Source organism: Hypanus sabinus, chromosome 1 (genome assembly GCF_030144855.1).
Source record: "Hypanus sabinus isolate sHypSab1 chromosome 1, sHypSab1.hap1, whole genome shotgun sequence".
Taxonomy (NCBI): Eukaryota; Metazoa; Chordata; class Chondrichthyes; order Myliobatiformes; family Dasyatidae; genus Hypanus; species Hypanus sabinus.
Window position 1 is genome coordinate 125246790 of NC_082706.1, and position 26700 is coordinate 125273489.

Below are 26700 nucleotides of genomic sequence, written 5' to 3' on the forward strand. Positions count from 1 at the left end.
ACAGTCCCTGGCTTATGTAATGGTATTCAACCATGCTCTAGATTGTGGTGGCACACATTTCTGCTGCTAGTCCTTACTGCTTCAATAATATCTGGTTTTGAGTTTTCACATTAACATGATGGTAGTGCTGCACAACATTTTATGGTTACCATGCCATAATTGCTGTTTTGTTCACCTTCCAGATTTATTTAATTAGTTGAAGTTGCCTTCCTCTGCCTTCAATATGGAATTTAAACTGGAGACTAGTTTATTGATCTGTATCTCTAAATACAGCTCAACCGTCACTAATCTGACTACCTGTAATCTGGTTCCTTTGATAATCTGGCACTAATTTCAAATTTTCCGCACAACTGTAATTTCAAATTTCCCGGGCCACCGTACCAATCTGTTGCGCTAGATCTGTTCCACATGTTGGTGCGCTCTTGTAAGCACAGACAGGTGATTCCTGCTTGTTTTCCCGCATTTATTAATATCATTTGTGTGAGGCGTGGCTATCCGGTTCCCGCCAATCGCACCTGCCAGCGGCGGGGGGAGCTGGCCCATGCTGGGTCAGTCCGCCTTCTCGGCCGCCTGCCGGCAGTCGCACACTACCCTCTGGTGTCACCCGGCCAGCGTTCTGTTCTCTTCTGCCTACATTCTCAAATCAGACGTGGTGACCCGCTGAATTTAAGCATTTTACTAAGTGGAGGAAAAGAAACTAACAAGGATTCCCTCAGTAACTACGAGTGAAGCGGGAAGAGCCCGGCGCCGAATCCTCCTTTCTCTGACTTATGCTTCTGCTCACCCAGATGTGCAGCCGCCACCATCAACAGGTTTTGAAGAAACTGTTGTGCCAGTTTCAGCACCAGTTCCTGATGTTTCACGCATTTTTCAAAATGACGATGTTGATGATCCTGACAACCCCACTCTTGCAGACATGTAACTTTGCCTGAAGGTATAGGTAAACATCTCACTTTGAGAATGTGGAGAGGGTAAGGGGTACATGTAGAAGGGGGGGGGGGGATGAGGGTTAAGTGTAGCAAAATATGTAGACAGGACCAGGGAGAGAATACGTCATTGGGGAAGTGTAGGAGGACAGAGAACAGGTAACTAAAATAGAATGCCAGACAGGACATGGCAACCACAAGACAATGTGTTTGGCAAAGTATCTGAGCTATATACCTATTTCGAGTGTTTTGCTTGCGTCTGTACTTATTCCAAGTACTTCGCTTGCATCTATGCTCATTCTGAGTATTTCGCGTGCTTAACTATGCGATAGCCAATCAATCGATGAATTTGAATCGGTAACCATATTTGTGAATGTAGTACCCAGCTTTTGGGTACAAGTATGGCCTTTGTAAACCGACAAATTGGGAGTTGGCTCCCTTACGCCTGAAGTGCGTGTGGCTGCGAACTCCTCTCTGAATAAAAACCGCTTCAGAGGTAATTCCATGTCTCTGGTGTTTTTTCCTCAACTGAGCAGGTTAATAATTTCAGTTGAACACTCGGGTCCCAATGGTGCCGGATTATAGAAGGTCGACCTGTATTATGGTAGTAACTTGACCATTATTTTTGTACCCATGAGCAAAGAATTATTGAATTTTTATTGTTCCCTTTTTGAGAGCAGCCACAAAAAAGCTTGACACTATATATAAATCAGTTAAGTGACAGGATAATTTGTCCACATGCTACGCTAGTGGTCACCAAACTTTTTAAGCCCAAGATCCCCTACCTCAGCCTCAGTAGAAGGCAAGATCGACCCCAAATCAATTAGTTACATGCATACACACAGGGGCAGAAAAGACTGGAAGTAAAACCCTACAACCCGGAAGTAGAAATAATGTATAAACACCAGGGATACCCACCCTTTTTTTTGCACAGTGGACCGGTTTAATATTGACAATATTCTTGCAGAAGGGTGGTTGTGTTAAACAGGACGGGAATACGCGATACTCGAAGCAGGTTCCTTATGTCCAGTCTATTCCGCAATTTAGTTTTCGTGGCTCTCGGCACTTAGCTTCTGTCCTGCTTGCTCACATTTTTTCCACTGAAAAAACTCAGCAGGTTTGTCTTTAAGTGCAGGGTGCTTGGACTCAAGGTACCGAAGCAGTTTTGAGGGCTTCTTTGCCTCATTGGACAGCTACCGGGTCCGAGCTCCAGCCTCCCACCCGCCCACCGCAAGACGGCCTGGCCAGGTGCGGTTGGTCGTAGGTCGGGTGAGAGGACAAGGTCAGGGCCGGAGGTCCCCGTACCAGGGCTGCAGCGGTCACAGTCCAGACAGGTCGACAGACCGAACGAGGAGTGCGACAGGACGTGCTCCCGCCCCCCCCCCCCCCCCCCCCCCCCCGTAGGATCTATTGGCTGACAAAAGTTTGTTTCAGTGGATCGCAGCGCAGTAACTGCTCTGATACTTACGAAATGCTGACCCTGAAATAGGTCATCTGTGAATACTTTAGCACTGGGTTCCCCACAAACATTCGGTGTGTTAAACAGGTTTAGAGGCCGCGCTCCAGGCCAGTAGCGAAGGCACTTTACGCCGGCTACCCAAGGCGAACCAGTGATCCCTAGCGCAAGGGTGTCCCTGCATTTAGGCAACTGATGACCTCACGTGGGTTCAAGTTCAACAGTGGGCGTGACAGGGAATGAGGAAAGGTGCAACTGAATCACCGTTTCCTCACAGCCTGGTGGTTGGGGACCACCGAAGTATGCTGTATAGTGCAGGGGAGCTACACGCATGCACACTGGGCAGAAAGAACGGAACTAAAACCCCGCAACCCAGAAACAATCTCTCAACAGTATTTGTGTATTTATTTTTCTTTTTTTTTCCGGGATGTACTGGGAAAGTCTCAAAGTCAATCACGATCGATGGGTTGACGACCACTATGCTATACCATATATTGATGTAGGTGTACCTGTTTCCCTGCAATGTCCTCTGTAGATGTAGATAACAATGTTGAGGTAATATAAACTCTATCCTCATTTGGATGCGTATTCATTTACATTGGGTCTGTTTCTTGGCTTTCCCCATTTCAATCAATGGACTGTTTTTTAAAAACAAACAAAATATGCTGTGGGAGCCCATTATTCGTATCTTCTAATTGTTTACTTGGCTGTGTCTCAGGTGCATAACTGACACTAGATTCAGGAAATTGAAATAAGCTGGAAGCAGACTATTCAGGATGGTTAATGAGTAAAGGTAAAACAACATTTCAGATGGCTTTGCTGATCTGGAATGTTTTTATTCCAGATTTGTGTCTTTTGCATTTGTTTTGAGTCTGCTTCTTGTAGAATGAATACTGGTTATCAAGTATGGATTTGTCCTTTTTTCTCTTTGAAGGACATTTTTTTAACATTGTCTGAACATTACTGTTGAATGCATGAGGGCACTTGGACAAATTGTTTATCTTGTTTTTCAGATAGCATCTCTCCAATTACTTTAAAAAGTTGCCTAGTTGTGTACTTTGACAGCTTCCTCCAGTTACATTATTTACACTGAAGCAGAACAGAAATAATCTTCAAAGCCATTTAAAACACTTTTTAGTCATTACTGTGGTTTGGAAGGTGAATGGAAAGCATTGTTTGATCAATGAATCCTACTGCTGTAAATTTCTGTAAGGTGTCCTTTTTAAGACTTGTTTTTATGAACCACCCAGCAGTTTCAGTCACTGTTAATGAAAGCTTATTCTGTTTAATTCCTCAGTTGAAGTTGTCTCTTGATCATTAGACCATGGCCCTGGGTTACTAGTAGAAACCACAAGAGATTCTGCAGATGCTGAAAATCTGGAGAAACAAACACAAAATGCCAAAGGAATTCAAGGGGCAAGATAGGTGGGTGGAGGAGGGGGAATAAGTGAGTAGATGGGAGGTAATAGGTAGAAGTAAAAGGACTGAATGAGGAATCTGATCGAGTGAACCATATGAGAAAGAATACCAGAGGGAGGTGATGGGCAGGTAGGAGATGAGAAGGGATAAAATGGGAGCCAGAAAGGGGAATGAAATAAGAAAAGGGATGGGTCAGAGAAATTACTAGAAGTTAGAAAAATCAAAATTTATGCCATCAGATTGGAGGCTGCCCAGACAGAATGAGGTGTTACTCCTCTGTCCTGAATGGCCTCATTGTAGCATTAGAGGAGGCCTTGGACTAACATGTTAACCATACGAACTGGGGTCCTAGGCTGGTCGCTGGATAGGGTTTTACTTATGAGCCACCTCAGGTTTCTTATTCTATTTTAGATTCTATAGATTTTTCTATTTTCATATATGCCTGTCCCTTTACTTCCTTTGGATTAAGTTTTTAACTTGGCACTCTTCAACCTTGTTTGTTCTGATTGTGGTTGAACTGATGTATCACTATAAGTTAGAGTAATATTGCTAAATTGGATACTTTAAAATGAAGTTTGTAGCTGTTGATCCTATTATTGTTACATAGTCTGCCATTCCAGTGGCTGCTATAAATAGGGATAGATTAATGTTGACTTTGATTTAGCTGGAGGTCATTTCACCATAATTCAGTCAGACGGGAGGGTGGATAGGGCAATACATTTGATGTCAAAAGATTTACTGAAAGCTACAAAGTACAAGGTTTTAGCATGGCAGTGTTGTCAAAAAGGAAGGTAGAACAAGACCCCAGAAAGTGTCAATTGATACACAAAATTGGCTTGGAGGGGCAGGGAAGTAGTGAATTGTGGTTGAGTTTTTTATCTGGGAAAGTTAAGCCAGTGGGGTTAAACAAAGCTCGGTACTCAATCTCTTGTTGCTTATTGTATCCCTGAATCAATTAGGCTTAAAAACAACATGTGATAAAGAAGTTTCAAACTAATACAAAGATTGACATTTTCATGGAGAATTTTGGGAGAGTGGATAATTGAAGCAGTAAAATAGCATTCTGATCCCGGGAATGTGAGATTAGTGGCTTTCTGTTGATAGCTTAGTCTGAGTTTGACTGCAATAAAACTGGAAATAAACTAACGTAGAGCAGATTTGGAGACAATTCGATGATGCAGAGCTGAACTGAGGTTGTGGATACACTTTTGTAAACTTCAGTTCTGAATACACTTTGTTTACTTTTATTATTCACACTTGTTCTCTCTCTCTCTGTCTCACTCTACATTGGGTGCTTGGTCTTTTGTTTCAGTTGGGGTTCTTTGTTTTGTGGCTGCCTGCAAGGAGATGAAATTCAAGATTGTATGAAGTTGCACACAGAATGTTGGAAGAACTCAGCAAGCCAGGCAGCATCTATGGAAAAGATTATAGTCACCATTTTGGGTCAAGACTCTTCATCGGAACTGGAGAAAAAAAGATGAGGCAGAGTTACAAGGGGGAGGGGAGGAAGAATGTATGCAAGGTGATGGGTGAAACCAGGAGTGTGGTGGTGAAGTAAAGAGCTGGGAAGTTGATTGGTGAAAGGGATACAAGGCTGGAGAAGGGAAAATCTGATAGGAGAGGATAGAAGAAAAAAGAGGCGGGGCAGAGCGGTGATGGGCAAGTAAACCTAAACCGTCCTTCCAGGTGAGGTGACACTTCACCTGTGCGCCTGTTTGGGTCATCTTCCCAGCTCTTTACTTAACCCCTCACCTATCACCTTGTTTCTTCCTCCAATCCTCCTCCACCTTCTAACTCTGACTCTTCATCTTTTTCTCTCTCGTCCTGATGAAGGGTCTCGGCCTGAAATGTCAACTATACTCTTTTCCATAGATGCTGCCTGGCCTGCTGAGTTCCTCCAGTATTGTGTGTGTTGCTTGGATTTCTGGAATCTAATTTTTTTCTTTTTTGTGGTTGTATAAAGTTGCGCATACTTTGAACTTGGTTAAAAACTTAGGCCAATGCATCCTAGTGTAGCTTCTATTCAGTCTTGCAGCTTTTACTTTTAACCATAAGTTCACTTTATTTATTTATTAAAAAACGGTCTCCCAGTCTGCATCGGGTCTCACCAATATATAAAAGGCCACACTGAGAGCACCGGACACAGTATACCACACCAGCCGACTCACAGGTGAAGTGTTGCCTCACCTGGAAGGACTGTCTGAGGCCCTGAATGGTGATGAGGGAGGAAGTGTAAGGGCAGGTGTAGCACTTGTTCCGCTTACAAGGATAAGTACCAGGAGGGAGATCGGTGGGAAGGGATGGGGGTGGAATGAATGGACAAGGGAGTCGCGTAGGGAGTGATCCCTGCAGAAAGGGGGGAGGGAAAGATGTGCGGGAAATGGGAGAGATGCGTTAGATCAGCTCTGCTCCACCTGGACTATTCCTCTTCCCACCCTGTCTCTTGCAAAAGTTCTATCCCTTTCTCACAATTCCTCCGCCTCCGCCGCATCTGCTCTCAGGATGAGGCTTTTCATTCCAGGACGAAGGAGGTGTCTTCCTTTTTTAAACAAAGGGGCTTCTCTTCTTCCACCATCAACTCTGCTCTCAAATGCATCTCTCCCATTTCCTGCTCGTCTGCCCTCATCCCATCCGCCCACCACCCCACTCGGGATAGGGTTCCCCTTGTCCTCACCTACCACCCCACCAGCCTCCGGGTCCAACATATAATTCTCCGTAACTTCCGCCACCTCCAATGGGATCCCACTACCAAGCACATCTTTCCCTCCCCACTCTTTCTGCTTTCCGCAGGGATCGCTCCCTACACGACTCCCTTGTCTGTTTGTCCCCCCCCCCATTCCTTCCCACTGATCTCTCTCCTGGCACTTATCCTTGTACGCTGAACACCTGCCCTTATTCTTCCTCCCTCACCACCATTCAGGGCCCCAGACAGTCCTTCCAGGTGAGGTGACACATCACCTGTGAGTCGGCTGGTGTGGTATACTACGTCCGGTGCTCCCGGTGTGGCCTTTTATATATTGGTGAGACCCGACACAGACTGGGAGACCGTTTCGCTGAACACCTATGCTCTGTCCACCAGAGAAAGCAGGATCTCCCAGTGGCCACACATTTTAATTCCACGTCCCGTTCCCATTCTGATATGTCTATGCACGGCCTCCTCTACTGTCAGGATGAAGCCACACTCAGGTTGGAGGAACAACACCTTATATACCAGCTGGGTAGCCTCCAACCTGATGGCATGAACATTGACTTCTCTAACTTCCATTAATGCCCCTCCTCCCCTCCTTACCCCATCCCTGATATATTTAGTTTTTTTTCCCTCTTTTTTTTCTCTCTGCCCGTCACTCTGCCTCTTCTCCATCTCCCTCTGGTGCTCCCCTCCCCCTTTCTTTCTCCCTAGGCCTCCCATGCAATGATCCTTTCCCTTCTCTAGCTCTGTATCCCTTTAGCCAATCACCTTCCCGACTCTCAGCTTCACCCCACCCCCTCCTGTCTTCTCCTATCGTTTCGCATTTCCTCCTCCCCCTGCTTCTTTCAAATCTCTTACTATCAGTTAGTCAGTTAGTCCTGACAAAGGGTCTCGACCCGAAATGTCGACAGTGCTTCTTCCTATAGATGCTGCCTGGCCTGCTGTGTTACACCAGCATTTTGTGTGTGTTGCTTGAATTTCCAGCATCTACTGGTTTCCTCATGTTTGCGTTCAATGAATAACTCCTGGAAATAAAACATGCTCTCTTTCCACAGATAACTTATTTGTCCTGCGAGCACTTCCAGTATGTTGAGATTGGTTTTTATTTCCTATGCTACAGTCCTTTATCCATTGAAACAGGTCCACTTGGTACTTTTATATGTAGAGCCAGAGCAAACCTGTTGGCCAACCATGCCCAGGCTAATGAAGTATCTTTATGTACTACCCATTTACCAGCTTTCTGTCTTGCCAATTCAATACTCATCCAGATTCTAAACTGTGCGTGGCTCCACCACTCAATTTGGGTAGTCTATTCCAGATCCTATTTTTTTTCCCTGGGTGGGGCGGTGGTGGGAGAAGTTCTTAGATTTCTCTAAACCTCTTCCCTGCCCTATAATTGTCCTCACTTTTATAGGTACCTGTGATTTGCTTTCTGGAAATGTTCCTGTTGTATACCTTCTCTGCCTATTTTGTAGAATGCTTCCAAGTTCTCCATTCACCAGCACCCCCCACCCCAAAACCTCTGTTTCCCATGCTCGAAGGAAACAAACCCAGCCTTTTGTTTCCCCTTGTGGCAGAATTGGTCCATCACAGGCAACAATGTGATGAAGCAACACAAACAGAAAGCTGGAGGAACTCAGCAGGCCAGGCGGCATCTATAGAAAAGGGTGAACAGTCGACATTTCGGGTGGAGACTGTTCATCAGGACTCATTGTGATGAATCTCCTTTGTATCCTTTCTGGTGCATTCACATCCTTTCTATGGTGTAGCATCTAGAGCAGGGGTGGGCAAACTTTTTGACTTGTGGGCCACAAAAGGTTCTAAAATTTGACACGGGGGCCGGACCAGGAGCAGATGGACGGAGTGTTTTGGTAATACACCTCATAAGAGAAAATAAAATATCATGGGATATGTAGAAAACATGTGCTTTAATTTCAATTGAAAGTGAACAAATGCATTACAACAAAATATCTGTCTTTGAAGTCCCATGGTATTTAGCTATTTATTGAAATGACTTTTAAAACACTGAAAATTAAATGAATAAAATACAGCTTTTTTTAATAGTAACAGTTATTATTTTAAAGCACTGAAAATTCTGTTATCCTTCAAGATATTATCATCATCACTCTCCTCCTGACTGTCTTTATTTCAAAAGCGGTAGGGGATGCAGGTCTACTTGTCCTGCTCCTTTTTATTCAATTGTCCCCTGTGCCAAAACTCAACAATGACCAGCACAATGACAGAACAGTGACAGCGCGCCAGTATGCGGAGCGCATTATTTGATCTGGAGCGCATTTTTTATTTTGAGAACGTACGTGCATCTGCGCACTACTCATGTCCATCACTTAACAGAAATGACATGTAACATGTAAGGCTTATTGAAAAAAATATTTTCAAATGCATTTCTTACATAACACAAAGAAGAAACTTATTTTTAATTTCAGTGGGAACAGTGTTGTTGGTCTCCCTTTTTAGCCAGCGCATCAAAGTCTGGATTTAGTTTTGTTGTGGCGATTCTCAGGATGGATCTGAGGTGTTGGTCAGTTAACTTGGATCTGTGGCCGGCTTTGTTGATGTTCATGACGCTGAACGCCTGTTCACACAAATAGGTCGAGCCGAACAAAGAGTAAAGCGCAAATGTGGACTAATACGCTGCACCTCAACAAAGGTCAATGTATATAGAGTGCGTCATCTATTGGGAAAACGCCAGAATTGTGGGGAAAAAAACGTTAACAAGGTTTATTAATATAATTTCATCAAGTTCTGCGGGCTGGATTAAAAAACTTAATGGGCTGCATATGGCCCCCAGGCCGTAGTTTGCCCATGCCTGATCTAGAGCTATACACAGATCTGTAGTTGTAGCCCAACTAATGCTTTGTGCCCCTGCTCTTGGATTCTATGCTTCAGCTCATGAAGAAAAGTATTCCATTTTCCTTCACCCCTTTATCTATCTGTATCAATACATTTGGGAATCGTTTCCTTACTGCAACTGGCACTGTATAGTGGCCTCTACATTGGTGAAACAAAGCACTGATTAGGTTATTTCTGCACAGATGGCCCATCATTTTAATTCCCCGTCCACAAATACTGAGCAAGTGAGTAAAAAAACAAGTTGCTTTACATTCATTGAAGTTCTTGAAATGTTGTCACCACTGCAATACACAAAATTTAAGGAACAAAGCAGATGCCATACGTTAAACAGTGCTTTCTGATGTCAAAATATTACATTTTGGCAGTTAACAACATCTGTGGAGAACAGCAACTAATGTTTCTGTCTTGTTGCTCTTTTGTTGCAAAAGTGAAAACACTTTAAAGTGCTCCATTGGATGTAACTTAACCTATCTCCTTCATCCATTTGCTTTATACATTTTGGTTTCACCATTTCAGTACTTTCAGTTTTAAAGCAAATTGGTTGCATGTGTATTCTGACGTAAGTCACTTGCCTGTAGATTGTTTTCAGAGCTGAGTATTGGTTGTATTGATAGTGCTGTAATGGCTTAACTGGTTAGTTGTAATTTGGCAGTGGAATGAGGTGAATTTAGCAGTCACTCTTAAAAGTTTGCATTCTCAGAGCTGTCCCATCATTAAAATAAAATGGCCAATATTGCTAGTGTGGGTTACTAGAAATAGGTTAATGGCCTAAAAAATTGAAAGGAATGAAGTCAGCAAGTGAAAGGTTAATGCAGCTGCATTTGCAGATGTGGTATTCAATACTTATCATGAGAACTGCTGAACCTTTAAAATAACTTTCTAAGTTGCAGTCAGCTTAAAAGCTATCTGGCACCGCATTTAAAGCACAAATTAGATAGGATATAGAACAGAAATGAGGAAATTATCTTTTGTGTTTAAGGCTGTGGCATTCACTTCCAGGAATGGCAACTGAATTAGCATATCTGACGGTTTGTACAAACCTGTGGAGGAGGTGGGAGGAGTGGAATATGACAAGTTTTTTTTTTGACAATGTTTTTAGAACAATTTTCTGACTCGGTGGGTAATGTCAGTCACTTGTGTTCTCACTGAATTTTAGTATTATGCTGCCAATTTAAAGTTTCGACAAATAACATGACTAAATGATTGGAAAAAGACAATTCTACTGAAACTGCGTATAAGTTGCATCGGTATTATCAGTTGGAGTGTGTTGATGTTGGGAGGTGTTAGGACAAAAACTGAACATGGATAGAGGCTAGCTTAAAAAAGAGTGACTGTATTTGAGGAAGTTTTGGAGCCTTGGGGCCAAAGTATTTGGGGAGAATTTGTTTTTCCAGTGCTGGATGAGAGATGAATGGTGAAATTAAGTGAAGTTCTATGCAGAAAGATGCAAGGCATTAAACAGCCCAATACAAGTTTAGAAAATTCTTTCTATAAAGCAGTTGGTAAGAAAGATGCTATAACAATTTGGATGTTGGCTGGCTATCTGAATGTTTCAGTATTTTCTGAAAGTTCTGATACTTTGAATTGCTGTTGATTTTTGAATATCTTTCCATTACTGCATTGGAATGATCCTTGCGGGGAGGTAATACTATTGAACAGCACTAAGTTCATTTTCAAAGAAAACATGTGGTGCCTCTACTTTGTTAGGAATTTGCAAAGATTTGACATAACATCTAAAACTTTGGTGAACTTCTGTAGATGTATGGCAGAGAGTATATTGACTGGCTGCATCACAGCTGGTATGGAAACACCAATGCTCTTGATCAGAAAATACTACAAAATGTAGTAGACACGATCCAGTTCATCATGGGTAAAGCCATCCCCACCATTGACATATAGCATTGTCACAGAAAAGCAGTATCCATTATCAGGGACCCCACCACCCAGCTCATGCTCTTTTCTTACTGCTGCCATCAGGAAGATGGTTACAGGAGCCTCAGGATTTGCACTGCCAGGTTTAGGAACAGTTATTACACCATCAACCATCAGACTCCTGAACCAGAGGGGATAACTTCACTTGCTTCATCACAGATCTATTCTCACAACCTGTAGACTCACTTTCAAGGACTCTTCATGTCATGTTCACTATTTATTGCTTACTTATTTATTGTTATTATTTCCTTTTTCTTTCTGTATTTGTACAGTGTGTTGTCCTTTGCCCACTGGTTGTCTTGTGCTATTGATGTGGTTTTTCATTAATTCTACTATGTTTATTGGATTTCTTGAGTATGCCTACAAGAAGATAAATCTCGGGGTTGTATTTGGTGACATATATACTGATCATAATTTTACTTTGAACTCCTTATTACTGAATAAGACTATTGAATGAAGATGAGATGATTTCTTGACCCCATTCTACTCATGATCTTGTAGCTTTGTCTACCTGCACTTTTTTTGTAGGTGCTGCTCTTTTATTCTGCATTGTTATTGTTTTACATTACAATACCTCAGTGCATTGTGTAAATGATAGAATCTGTATGAACGATATGCAAGATGAGCTTTTCACTGTAACTGTATATGTGATAACAATGAATCAATTCCGATTCCAGTAACACTTTGCACACATTTGCTGGGGTACAAATTAGGCGATGAAAATGTCTAACTTTGGTCAAGTATGCTGCTTTATATTTTACTTTGAAGTTGTCGATCAAATTTTCATTTGTTGACATGAGTTATGACATGAGACATAAGCTATAATTTGTGAAACTTAATATTTGAGATCTAGTACTTCCAGTTTTTCTAATGCACCATTAAGGAATTTTTAGATCATGCACAACATTGCCAAATAACTTCTAGCTACACTAAATGGTTCTAAGATTTATTTCTTTTTTGTTTCAGAACGGTCGCTCGATGGGGAGCAACAGAGAACTACCTCTTTGCGTCACTGCTTCATCTCTATACTGCAGAAACTCCTCTATAATGAAACTAGTATTAACTGAATGGCAATTAATATGGATTTTTAATAGACAGTAAACAAGCCATAATCCAAAGCTTCTACCAAAAAGTCTTCATCTGGTGTATGGTTTTAAGAATATTTTTGAAGGAAATGGTGGAAGAGAAATATTAACCCTGCAACTGAAGCACACGGAAACGGCAGGAAGCAATTTTTTTTCAAAAAGCAGATTTTTTTTATGGCAGCAATGGCACCACAGAATGATGATACAGGACCTATGCAAGCACAAGAATTGCTCACAAAGTTGAAAAAGGAGGTCGAGGAGAATGGTGATGAAACAGTTAGTGAGGGATCCATTGACCATATTCCCATCAAATTGTGGGTCATGCATGGTGCAGTGATGTTTGGCAGGGAGTTCTGTTATGCAATGGAAACTGCCTTGGTAACACCAGTATTGTTGCAGATAGGTGAGTGCTAACAATCTAGTCAAGATTACGATATTTTTGAAGTGTCTCTAATTTCACACAACAGCTACACAGAGTATTAGGATGAGTCTGATGTAATCTTATTGAGTTTATGCATGTGCTTGCTATCCTGTACATGTACAATTGGATGACTGATTTAACAGTGCATTAAGTATTTACAACCTCGCTGCAGCAAGTAAACACCTTGGGCGGAAGAGAATGTTTGAACTTGGTGATAATGCCAAGGTTTTAATCAAACTTTTTAGATGGCAGGTGAAAATGCTATCTATTCTATTCTACTGTTAGAAAGTTTGCAATATTATACTTTTTTCTATCATTGTATCTAAATACAGTACTGGATTTGCACTTCAGAAAATCTGATGCTTTTTAATCAGCTTTAAACACTGAATTTACCAATTTAAGAAATTCTGCATACTGTTCTTGCAGTTTGTGAATTGTACTAATAATGTACATTATGCTGAAGTATTTTCATATAATTTTTCAGCAGACATGCAGAAGGTTGATCTAAGTATATTAAACTTAATGTTTATCATTTAAGGACTTGCCATTTAAGAGTTGGTACTGATGGACATGCTTCCGATATTTTTATTGCTAACCAGCACTTTGAATAGATTTAAATAGAGTGATGCCTGCATTTTCCACAGAAACCTACCAAATCTGACTTTTCTATCTATGGAGGGGAAATCTAATGGAATATTTGACATGCTTGGTTTTTGACGACGTTTGGTAAGCTAATATTTCAAATATTTATTGAGTATGAGGAATGTAGGACTGCACAAAGGAGCAAAGAACATAAGATAGTATTAGCAGATAAGGTAAAAGAGAGTTCCAAGAGATTCTAAGTACACTCAAATTCCGCATAGCACAGATTCATTACAAAGCGGTAATTCAATTCTTTATTGAAATTTTTTTAAGTGACAAAAAAATTCTAAACAACACTTAAAATTTCTCAAGAATGGCCACCATTATGGTAAACATTCAACCAGCCAATGAGAGCGCTTTACATACGCTGTGAGCCACTCATAGCCAATCACATACAAGTTCACGCTATGCCTCCCCTGCGTGTGTAAACATTCTTGCTCCCTTGCCAATTTCTTCCATTTCTTTTCAACCATAATGTCTCAAACGGCCAACAACTTCTAGTGAAAGTAGCACATCTAAGGTGTATTGGAAAAGCATTAGCATGGATGTGAAACTGCAAGTTATATGATGTTTGGAAGCCAGTGAGCATCCGGTTGATGTTGGCGCCTCTTTGAAATCGGCTACATCAGTGATCAGAACAAATATTAAAAAAATGCAGACAAGATAAAAGCTTCTGCAACAATTATGTCAAAGTTTTATCATCAACAAAGGTGACTCGTTCAAGGAGTCATTTGCTTGAGAAATGGAAAATAGATTAAATGTATGGGTGGATGACCAAACACAATGAAACATGCCCCAAAGCCAGCTGATAATAATGGAAAAGGCAAGATAAGTCTTCAATCATATTCAAGAAAAAGAAGATATGTCAGTAACATTCGTAATCAGCATTCATAACTATCTGGTTTGATAGATTTAAACAGTGCAGTAACCTCTCTAGCATAGGTACCTCCAGTGAAGAGGAAACCCCAGCAAGAAACCTCACCACAAAATTCCTCAGCACTAGCATCACCATGATCACACAAATCATGGACCAGTTCATCAATAATAACCCTGACTGGGAGTGAAGCAATAAGGAAAGAGGCAACATGATTTCCTGCTACCAAGAATTCCTTCATGGGAGGAAACTTAAGAAAGGCAATCAAATCTCAAAGCCTACTGGAAGAAGAAGCCAAAGTTAGAGGAGGAGACCAGCCTGGTCCGTCTAGATGTAACCACCACAGTTTGCTTTCTCTCTGCTGTGATATGTTGCTGCTCCACTGATGTACAGGTTAGGCTTATTTGTATGTTTGTTACTCCATAAATTACTGTGTCTACATAAAACTCGGGTTTGTTTTTTTTATATATCAGGTACACATGTCCATTTACGTAATGTTATAATGATCCCCCACATAGTGTTCCACCTCCAAGGAATGCATCCTCAGCGTTAAGCAGGAGCTGAGTGTATATCAAGAGCCAGGAAGGTAACTTGGGGTGGTGGGGGGGGGGGGCGTTACTGGATCCTTTAAGGATCGATGTGATCATCCATTTGTGGAGCCACGGATGATGTGCATGGTCTTGTATGAATAATTCTTGCCAGTGTTTACCGTCGTCATTGTGGCTATCCCTCGAGGTCTAGGATGATGGTCTTCATTCTGTTTCCACAGAGCAAAGATGCCTATGCATGTATTTGTTTAACGTGTACTTGATGTTGCACTCCAAGAAGCGCGCAATACTTCACCACAAATCAACCAACTGATTCCAATGGCATGGAAACCATGACTATTGGAGCTGATGGATTTGTTGCAGCCTTCATCCGCCTTCACAGCCGTTAAGTTCGAAGTAACTTCATCCGCCTGTTCCATCGTTGAGGTCTTGGTTGGATTGTTATTTGTCAGGGACCTCCCCTCGGCCTTACCACCATGGGTGACCCTACCAGGAGCAAAGTTCCAGTCAGCATTGCTGTCGGGATCTCGGGACCACACAAGCTTCTCCACCATGACAAGGTGACAATCATGGAGAAGATTGTGGAAACAAGCATTTCAGGGAAGAGAATAGTGATATCCTAAAACTTACATACATTACAAAAGAGGTGCTGGCAGTCTTAAAGCACAAATTTGGTTAAATCCCAGGAACTTGACCAAGTATATCTTGGCACATTGTGGGATGTTGGGCAAAAAATTGCAGAGACCTGGTAGAAAGTCTTTTCATCTTTCTTGGCCATGTGTACCAGAAGATTGAAAGGTGGTTAATATAGTTCCTCTATTTAAAGGTCTGCAAGGATAAACCAAGGAACTAAGGCCAATGCCAGTGGTGGGAAAGTTACTGGAAGGGTTTCTGAGAATCTAGATCTATTTGCATTTGGAAATGTAAGGTCTAAATAGGGATAGTCAATGTGGTTTTGTGTGTGGGAAATCATGTCTCATGAATTTGAGTTATTTGAAAAGGTGATCAAAAGGATTGACAGGAGTCAATGGTAGATGTTATCTGCATGACTTCACCAAGGTGTTTGACAAGGTCGCACATGAAAGGCTGATCCAGAAGGATGAGTTAACCAAATGGATTAAAAAAGAGGATGGCAGTTGAGGGTTGTTTCTTTTCCTGATTGGAGGCCTGTGTCCATCGGTATTTTCCAGTGATCCATGCTGGGACCCTTGTTTGTTATTTATACAAATTATTTAGTAGGTGGCATAATTTTGCAAATGATACCAAAATTAATGGTATAGTATGCAGTAAGGGTTATCTAATAACTTTGATGAACTGGGGTACTGGGCCAAGAAATGACAGGTGGAATTTAACTTGGATAAGTGTGATGTGCTGCATTTGGGATGTTAAACTAGGGCAGAACTTAAACAGTAAATGGCAAGCCCTGGGGTGTATCCTAGAGCAGAGACGCCTAGGACTACAGGTACCCAGTTTCCTGAAAATGGTGACATAAGGTGATGGTGTTTGCCACACTGGCCTTCATCAATTAGGGTACTGTCTGCAGGAGCTGAGATGTCAGGTTATAGTTGTCCAAGATGGTGAGTGTACTTAAGTATTGTGTACTGGTCTTGTTGCCATACTATTTCGTTAAGCTTGGAAAAGATTTGGTTTGGAAAAGATTCATATGGATGTTAAAGAAAAAGGATAGGCTGGGGCTGACCTTGTAGATGTGTATAAAATCATGAGGGGCATAAATGGTGTGTATGATCAGTACTTTTCCCAGGATTGAGGAGTCTAAAACTGAAAGACTTTGGTTTAAGCCGAGAGGGGAAAGATTTAAAGGGGATCTGAGGGATAGGCTTTTCCACACAGTGGAGTAGATTTTTCCACAAATATGGAATGAGCTGCCAGAAGTGGTAGAGGTGGGTACAATTACAATGTTTTAGAGATATAATAGGCATGATCATGGAAGAGGGAATGCTTGAATGGATATTGTTCAAATGCAGTCAAATGGAACTAGTTTGGCTGGCACGAGTTCAGACAAAAGATCTGTTCTTGGGCTGTAATGCTATCACTGTAATTTTTCACTTTAATGTAAACATTATCCTTGTGATGTATATCTTATTTATAGCTCTGATGTATGGTTAATCTATGTTCAATAACTTTAAAACTGAATATGCTACAATAAACAGCCCAAATCTTCTTCATTCCTAATTTTTAATGAGTACGTCTACCTACAGAAATAGCCTTACTCTTGACTCTCAGCTGGGATATGAAAATTACACTCCTGTACAACTTCATCCTTTCTTGGGAAATTTAGACAATCTTGTTGCTTGTATTGTTCAATGTAACTGCAATAAAATGTAAATGGAAATAGTTGCCTTAACCTATTACATTATAACAATGGGGGGAAAAAGGATGAGCAATGCTGGTTTTTAAAAATTAAATTTATGTACAACACTTTTGGTTAAAATTAAATTAATTGATACTGGTTATATTGTCTCCTTCGTAATTTAGCTAGTGATTTTACTGCTGTGGTACACGCTGATCTTCAGTTGATTGCTACATATCAATTTCTGAATATCTTGCTTCCCACCAGCAGATCCCGTGTCCATGTCTGTCAATACAATTTTGTCCAGAATAACAGCAAACTATAACCCTGTGATTTGCATATAATTTTTAAGATACAGGGACCAATGGAAAGAAAAACTGCAGACGTTCTTGGGTTATGGTTTGATGGTATTTATATTAATCTGCTTGGTTTATGTTAAACCAAATGTGGAGACTAGTAAATGCACAATGTTTGTCTTTGACTTGCTGTTTGGGTTTTGGCTATTCATTACATATCAAATTAACAAGGTCTTTGACACTGAAACTGAATATAATCTCAATTGTGGCAACACTTTCATCTCCCTTAACTGTCAAGGAAATATTGTACTGAATTTAATGGGAAAAATCCTCAAGGTTACCACTTTTAATATGCAAATAAAACTATATACTATCAATCATTGACTGGTATGTAACCTCAGTGCAGGAATAAACAGGTTGATAACTACTTTATGTTTATGCTGATCCTTTGCTTTAAAATAACAGGATTGACTATTGGAGCAAGACAACAAGAAATGGGAGCAAGAGTACACCCAACTTGTCATTCCATGCAATTATGGCTGATCTGCCTCTGACCTCAATATTTCTTTTGTGCCCAGAATGCATAATAACACACTTTACTGATCTTTCAAAAATGAATCCATCTCTTTAAATACCTCTCCAATGTTTTGTACTCCACAACCCCATAGGGTAGTGAATTCCAGCAACTCACTATCCTTTTGGAGGAAATACCCATGGTTCAGATAATTATTTCCTTGTTTGAAACTCAACATTTTCCTCATCATGGCCCTTTGGTATCTTGTTTCAATGACATCATCCTTGTTGTTCGAAATTGAAGATTACAGGTATTTTTAAAAACTAGTTTGAGATGGGACAGTCCTGTTATCCTAGGAAATAGCTTGGAGAATGGCTTCTGGACCGCCTTCAATGTTGTGAATTTCACTGAAGAACGGGATGAAAATTGCACACTGGTATTCCAGTTGTTGCTTTGCCAATACCCTGTACAAGTGATTTGGGGGTGGGGGGGCTTTCTTTATTGCCCTCATCCCTAAATAAGGTTGTTAACACTGCACTGCAGATTGAAAACAGATTTCTAGCTTTGAGTGTAAAAGGCTTGTGCTGAAAGACTTGAACATTTGTAGTGGAGTCATGAGGGATGCTAGTGAAAGGGAAACAAATTGGTCTTAAATGTCGGGGGAAAATGAGTGGTAATCTTGTATACTATATTTTGACGAGTTTAACAGGTGCAGGAGCATGCTAATACTTAACTTGTTTCAGTAGGTAGGGTGATGCCATTTTTAAAGTGACAGCTTATTTGTATGTGTAAATGATTTGTAACAATGGTAGCAAAATAATTGGTAAAAATGTTAATGGCTTTGGAGGTGGGACCTAGCAATGTTTTGAGCTAAGTGGTCAACAAAATTCACTATAAGACCATGCAAATATCAAGTTTTGAAAATTAAAATGGGCGTGTCATGAAGTTTAAATTATTGCAGTGGACATCCTTAACTCAAAAGGCAAAATTATTAGCTGAAATAGGCTGTTGCTCTCTTAAGTCTCATCCACCATTCTGTAAGGTCATAGCAGATTTGATCTCTCTGTCTCTCACACACATTCCAGAACAGATTTAATTTTCTGTCAGCTTTTTGTCTTGAATATATTCAAAAACTCTCACCCATGTCACCCCTATAATTCAGGAGAAATTCCTAACTGTCTTAAATGTGACTCCCTCCTGGATAAGATCAGCTTCATTCTTGTATTCACCATTAAGCTTTCTCTTAACTTAGTTAATATACGTAACTTAACTTTCAGTAAGATAGCGGCGCCTTCAAACCCAGTGGACTCTTGGGGGCCAACCGAAGGTATTTTTGTCTTTTTTTTTAAACAATCATAAGGCAATGCTGACAATGTTAAGGATTTGGAGTACAGCAGGTCTACCCAATCAGAGTGCTGTTGATGACAGAGGAGCTGGACGTTGTGGATCGTGCTACATACCCACTACAGAGAGGTATCAGAGTTAGTGCATGAAAGCAGTGGGTAGTGTATCAGCGAGTGATTATCTTAGATGTTTCTCTTGTGATCCCAAGACCCTGTTGGACATCAGTAATGTAAAATACAATAAGTCTGTTCCCCTTGTTTATTGGCGAGACAGGCAGGAGGGGAGCTGCCTGGCCTCAGTTGTAGCAAGGAATAGGCTTGCCTGTTGCGGCATCCAGGAGATGCCAGAGGTGTGTCGGGGGCTGGCTTCTCCCGTTAGTCCGGCTATCCAGTGTTCACAGTGGAAGACAAGCTGGATTTCATACGTCTAAGTTTGTGGACTGTTGAGAGCTGCTTGTTCTTGCTGATAACACTTCTGCACCATCTATTTACAGGACATGTCACTCAGGGACATGGGCTATATATATTTTGTGACTTTGTTTATTGCTATTTTGTATATGCTATTTGTGCCTTATGCACTTTGACCCCAGAAGAATGCTGTTTCGTTTGGCTGTGTTCATGTATAGGTGAATGATAATTAAACTTGAACATGAACTGAATATTTATCTAAAATTCAATGTCCTTCCTTAAATATAATGAACAAAACAATGTGAAGTTCTCCAGTCTGGTCTCATAAATGCCTTGGAACTATTGAGTTGTAGAACACGGAAATGGGCATTTTAACCCACCATACCCATGCTAACAAGAGTGCACCCATTTGTTTATTCCATTTCCAGCACTGGGCCTTCTATGCCTAGATGGTTCAGGTCTCCTCTAGATACAGGGTGCTACAGTAGTGTAACAGCACAATATTATTGCAGCTGGGGTCACTAGAGTTCAGTTTCAGTAAGGATTATCTGTGTCCTCATGGTATGTGTGGATTTCCCCTGGGTGCTCTGGTTTCCTCCCAGTTTCAAAAGACTTACCAGATAGGTTATAAATTGTCCCATGATTAGGTCAGAGTTAAATCAGGGGCGGGGAGGAAGGATTGCTGGTTATCATGGCTCAAAGGAGCAGAAAGACCTATTTCATGCTCTTATCAAAGTGAGTCTGCTTCCACCATTTCCTCAAGCAGTGTATTCCAGTCATTCACCATGCTCTGGCAATTTCAGATTATGATTGTGCCAGTTTATACCACTTGCCCTAGATCTTTTTTATTTTCTTTGTCCATTCCTTTTGCAACTTTTCACACTTCCCTTCTCTGGCAATAGGACTGTGCCTCAGAATCTGTCAGTAAAACATTGGAACCTCGGTTTTGAATGACTCGACACTGGTAGTTCCCTTCTGAATCATCTTCTGTAGACAGCGCAATATCTAGTGCACTCAGTAGAACAAACTTACAAAGGTGTTATTCAGAAGTATTATCAAATAGTTCAAAGCTAAATCATATAAGATGAGTAGAATAGGTAAGTTAAAGTTTGGTCAGAGAGGGTGACTTTAAGGAGTCCTTGAAACTGAAAAAGGGGATTCCTGAGCTCAAGTGGAAAAAAAATCTGAATTAAAGCTAAAATCTGGAAATACTAAGGCCAGGCAGCACCTGGCTGGAGCCACCCACCAGCCTTAATACTAACTGCCTTTCTCCACAGCGGACACTAAACCTGCTGAGTAGCCTCAGCTCACCCTGTCCTATTCCAGAATTTTGGAAAATATGGCCAATGCAGGCTTATCCTTTAAAAGTTTGCATCTTCTTCAGAACAGTTTACTGTGCATTTATTTCGTTTGCAAGTTTGGAATTTCCTTTCCCCATTTTCTGTACCACCTGTAACAGTAATTTGTTCCCGATGTGGAAAGACACCAGAGCATCACAGTCACAGGGAGAGCATGCATTTACACACAGCATCTGTGACAATGGTTGTATCAAAACACCCCTGCTTTCATACTCCATTGAATTGAGGACCAGCCTTCCTGACTATTTACTGTGCTGCAAGCCAAATCTTTGTTTCATAATGTAGGACTCCTGGTTCCTTTGAATCGCAACACTTGATGTTAAATTTGTGCTTACTGTACTTTTCCTTCATGTCCCTTGGCAGTCTATGTATCTTTCTAACAGCATCTGTTATATTTTCATCAGAGTATCTAGCTACAGTGCACCCTGTCACTTCATCCCAGTCACAGCATGAGTAACAATATTTTCTTTATGAAAATTAGTACAGCAGATTATTACTGAAGAATATTTTCCCTTCAATAATGAAGTGGTTGTTTATCCATTGCAATATGTTTCTTGTGGATATTATTTCAGCATTACTAAGGTTTTATAAGTTTATGTACAGCTTTGCATTCCATCAATAAATGCGGAAGAAGGTTGATTTTCCACGTATTGATATTTTGGCTAACTTGCTTCTGAAAGTTATGTGAATAATCATATGTCTTCCCCAAAAGGCTCAATTAGAAATTTAGTACTTCTAATGCCTTCTGTTTTGGGAAAGGAATGAATGAATGTTTATAGTTGCATTTGGCTAGATCAGTAACAAAGTTATTTCGTTATTTTCTTTTTGATTCCACAAGATTGGCATCCTGATTTTAAATATCACTTCACTGATTTGTGGATTTATTCATCAAGTTTTCTACAGATGCTGAAAAACTTCTATTTCGCTTTCCAGCTGCTGTTACTGTATAAATGGGAGAGGAATTATAAGCTATTGAAATGCATTGGTTGATTCTATTCAATGGTTCTTAATTTTTTTAATTGCACCAAATCTCTAGTCTCTGTCTTCAAATGAAATATTTACAGCTGTCATACTCCAGGTATGAAACTGGTTCAGTCATTATTCATCTTATGGAGTTGAGGCAAGAACTTCAGAGTTTTTAAATCAACTCTGGTGACTTAATTGAAGACTACATATCAAAGCAAATTACTACTAGTGGTAAGAAGGAATTTTGCAATTGCAAGCTGTAAGCGTTGCCTTCCAGACACAGCTTGTATAATATTTTGAGGGCTATTACATGTAAACTATGTTGGGGATGGATTAAATTGTAGCAGGAAGAGAATCAAGACCACTGATGATGCAATAGCCTTGGCCCTCCACTCCATCCTATCCCACTTAGAAAATTATGCCTCATATGCTAGGATGTTCATCGACTTCACAACATGATCATCTGTAACAGGCTCAACTTATTGGGACTCAACATCCCTCTCTGTAACTAGATCTTGGACTACTTGATGGAATGACCTGAGATAGTCAAGTTGGCAGCAATATCTCAAGCTCCGTCATGCTGAGCACTGGTGCCCTGCAGGGTTGTGTGTTCAGCTCACAGCTGTTCATGCTGCTGACTGCACTGCCAGATCCAGCTCAAACGATATCAGACTCAGAGTGATTAGCCTCATCAGCAACAACAATAAGTCGGCACGTAGAGAGGCTTATTTGATGGTGTGAGAACAACCTGAACCTTGGGGTGGACAAGATGAGATGATTGTGGACTTCAGGAAGGCACAGACTGACTACTTTCCATTGCACATCAATAGCTCTGCTCAGTGTCTCAACTGCAGGCTCGGTTGCTCTTTACTCCAGTCCAGATGTGGAGATGGCCTGCTTTATCTATTTCAACAGGTAAACTTTGACAACCTTTGGATAGAATAGTTCTGTTTTCACTGATCACCAGTGGAAGGTTACAGGCTTTAACGTCTGTATCATATATTTCTGTAGATTAAACCATTACATTTCAGATAATCTTGTTGCAACAACAAAGATTTCTGATGATGTTCCACAGTTTTGGTTGGTATAATATGTTGTATTCATCCACTCTAACAGAATTCAACATAAGCTGAATCTCCCCCTATCATTTATTGCCCTTTGTGTGGCAGATCAGCATCTGTATTGGACACAATGAAGCAATGGGAGTCAACAGTACATGAGGCATCTGTTGTCATTGCTTCAAATATGTACATATTATTGCATACTCTTGAACATTTACCAATGAGTCTGCTGAGAGATTGAGAGATCATCATTTGTGGACGTGGCTGAGTTTGGTACAGCTTAATTTGAAAGTAACAATGGAGGGGGTGTGGGTAAACAAGCAACAAAATCACAAGATTTGAAATTACTACATTAGCTGGGGATTAGCATAGATACTTTGGAAGTTGTCAGGACATAGCCCTGAGAAAACCTCCAACCATGTTCAAAGTAACAACCTGTGGATTTGTCATAATAATTAAAATTTACTATTGGTTTAGATAGCGGGGGGGGGGGGGTGGAATGTAATGGAGGAGGCATTGGCTCGTCTTTCAGCTCAATCTAATGTGGAGTATAGGGATCTTCATGAGTTAAAGAATATGCACACTCCATTTTATTAGTTCTAGCTGATGTGCAACAAAACACTACAATGGAGTGGGCAGTTTGAGAAGGTGCTTTCCTCTGCTGCTGGCACTGGGTATCTTTAATGCATAGCTCTCTGTGCCATTCAGTGCTGCTGCCGATGGTGAATCATCTTCAGCTGAAAGGTGGACCTTGGAGTAATGGAAAGTGGACCACAAAAATATAGAGCAGACTTTGGAAGTATGTTCTGTGCCTTGAAAATACTGGGTTTTCTAATTTGAATGTGCAAAAGAGGCATCATAGAATTAAAGAAAAAATTATGCTTTCCAAAAGGGAAAGTGGGAGAATGGATTTTAATGCTATTTAAGATTGAGGAAACAAATTGCTAATTTGTATCCTGTTTCTGCCATTTTTCACATTGCATTAACTGATGTGTCCAGCTGTTTCCTGTCCAGATATTAACTGTGTTCATTAGTCCTGAGCTATCCACCTGCCACATATCTAGGGGTCAACAGGAAATAAAGCATTTCTTGTGCCAATAGGAAATGATATTGTTCTGACCAAGCTGTGAGGTGGACGGTAACGAGGAGACCGTCAGGCGGTTTAAGCTTGAGTCATTCTCTGTAAGCTGAACGAACACAATGTGTTTTCCTGCAGCATGGAATTATGCTGATATTATTGTTTTCAATCAGTAAATTGATGCTCAATACAGTCAATACATTCCGTGTATAGTGTTGTGAGAAATGCTATTTTCAACTAATCCCACTACTTTTCAATTGTAGTAAAAGATTAGGCTTTCCTGTTTGTTATGAGTACTCCATTTCCATTAAAGTAATATAATTGACATGGAAGATCTCCAATAGTTGTTTTAAGCTGCTGCTTTACTTGTTTTTTTTTTAAATTAAAACCATGGGAAATATCTATACCATTTTGAAGTAGAGTTCACTGTTTGTACATTGGGAGCAGGACTGGAAGTTATGCAAGTTAAAAATAATTGAACTCATTGAAACTTCAGTTTTTGTTAGTAATTTGGAGCAAAAATTACAGGCTAGCTTGAAGATGGGAAATTGAGTATATTATTTAGTACATGGCCTTGGGTTGTCTTGCTGGGCCTTCCATACAAAAATGAGAATCATTTTATTATCACTGACATATGTTGTGAAATTTGTTTTGCAACAGTACGACAGTGAAAGACACAAAAATTGCTATGAGTTACAAAATAAATAGTGCAAAAGGTGAATATTGAGGTACTGTTCATGTTTTGTGGAGATTTTAGAAATCTGGTGATGGAGGGGAAGAAGCTTTTCTTAAGACATTGAGTATGGGTTTTCAGGCTCCTCTCATGTACCACCATCCCAATGATAGTAATGCCAGAAGGGCCTGTCCCAGATGGTGAAGGTCTTCAATGATGGATGTGCCTTCTTTAGGCACTGCCTCTTAAAGATGGCTTCAGTGATGGGGGGGGGGGGGGGTGCTGCGGTGGGACTGGCTACATTTCCAGCCCTCTACTGCCTTTTGTGCATGGGAGCCTCCATTCCAGGCTGTGATGAAACCTGTCAAATTGGTGTTCGCCATACATCTGTAGAAGTATTTGGTGACACACCTTAAATCTCATTAAACAGTTAATGAACTAGCACTGCTGGCATCCTTCTTCACAATTGAATCAATGAATTGAATTGACTTTATTTCTTACATCCTTCACAAACATGAGGAGTAAAAATCTTTACATTATGTCTCCATCTAAATGTGCAATCATAATTTATAATAAACAAAGCAGTCAATGTAATATAGAGTACACTCAGATCAGCATGAGTTCATCAGTCTGATGGCCTGGTGGAAGAAGCTGTCCCAGAGCCTGTTGGTCCTGGCTTTTATGCTACAGTACCACTTCCTGGATGGTAGCAGCTGGAATAGATTGTGGTTGGGATGACTTGGGTCCCCAATGATCCTACCGGCCCTTTTTACACACCTGTCCTGCGATTAAGGGAGGTACAGTTCTCATACCAGGCAGTGATGCAGCCAGTCAGGATGCTCTGAATTATGTCCCTGTAGAAAGTTCTTAGAATTTGGGGACCCACTCCAAACTTTCTCAACTGTCTGAGGTGAAAGAAGCGCTGTTGTGCTTTTTTCACCACACAGCTGGTGTGTACAGACCACGTGAGGTTCTCGGTGATGTGGATGCTGAAGAACTTAAGCTGTTTACCCTCTCAAACCCAGATCCATTGATGTCAATAGGGGTTAGCCCTTCTCCATTCCTCCTGTAATCCATAACCAGCTCCTTTGGTTTTGCGACATTGAGGGAGAGATTGTTTTCTTGACACCACTGTCAGAGAGATGACTCCTTCCCTATAGGCCACCTCATTAGTGTTTGAGATAAGGCCAGTCAATGTAGTGTCATCAGCAAATTTAATTAGCAGATTGGAGCTGTTTGGACCCAGGATAGATCCTCAAAGATGCTGATGTCCAGGAACAAAAATAGTGGGCTTATTTAAGCTATTTCTCCTGTAGTGATATTCTGCAATAATCTTCCTTTGTTGAGACTGGCACAAAACATTACACCTTTCTGAGCAACATTTGATTTTGTTTAGTTATATAAATTTCCATAAGATATAGGAGCAGAATTAGGCCATTTGGCTTATCCCGTCTGCTTCACCATTTCATTCCAATTTTCCTCTCAACCCAATCTCCTGTCTTCTTCCTGTATCCCTTCATGCCCTGACTAATCAAGAATCTATCAAACATGAAAAGAATTGGTCCCAACACAGATCCCTGTGGCACACCACCAGTCACCTGCAGCCAGTCAGAAAAGGTTCCCTTTATTCCCACTGTTTGCCTCCTGCCTATCAACCACTGCTTTATCCATCCTAAAATCATTCCTGTAATACCATGAGCTTGTAGCTTTTTAAGCAGCCTCATGTGTGTCAGGTTGTCAAAGGCCTTCTGAAAATCTAATTGTACATCATCAACCAATTCTCCTTTGTTGGTCCTGCTTGTTATTTCTTCAAAGAGTTCTAACAGATT

At 40.8% G+C, this 26700-nt stretch overlaps 1 protein-coding gene across 2 annotated transcripts in view; it reads left to right on the forward strand.

Annotated features, from left to right (window-relative positions):
* Positions 1-26700, forward strand: part of LOC132397207 (solute carrier family 45 member 4-like) — a 66696-nt gene that overhangs the window by 16912 nt on the left and 23084 nt on the right. For both annotated transcript variants that reach the window (XM_059975662.1, XM_059975656.1), the window contains exon 2: positions 12260-12781. In XM_059975662.1, the coding sequence (XP_059831645.1) occupies positions 12553-12781 (229 nt within the window). In that variant the 5' untranslated portion in view covers positions 12260-12552. The remainder of the gene's footprint in view (positions 1-12259; positions 12782-26700) is intronic.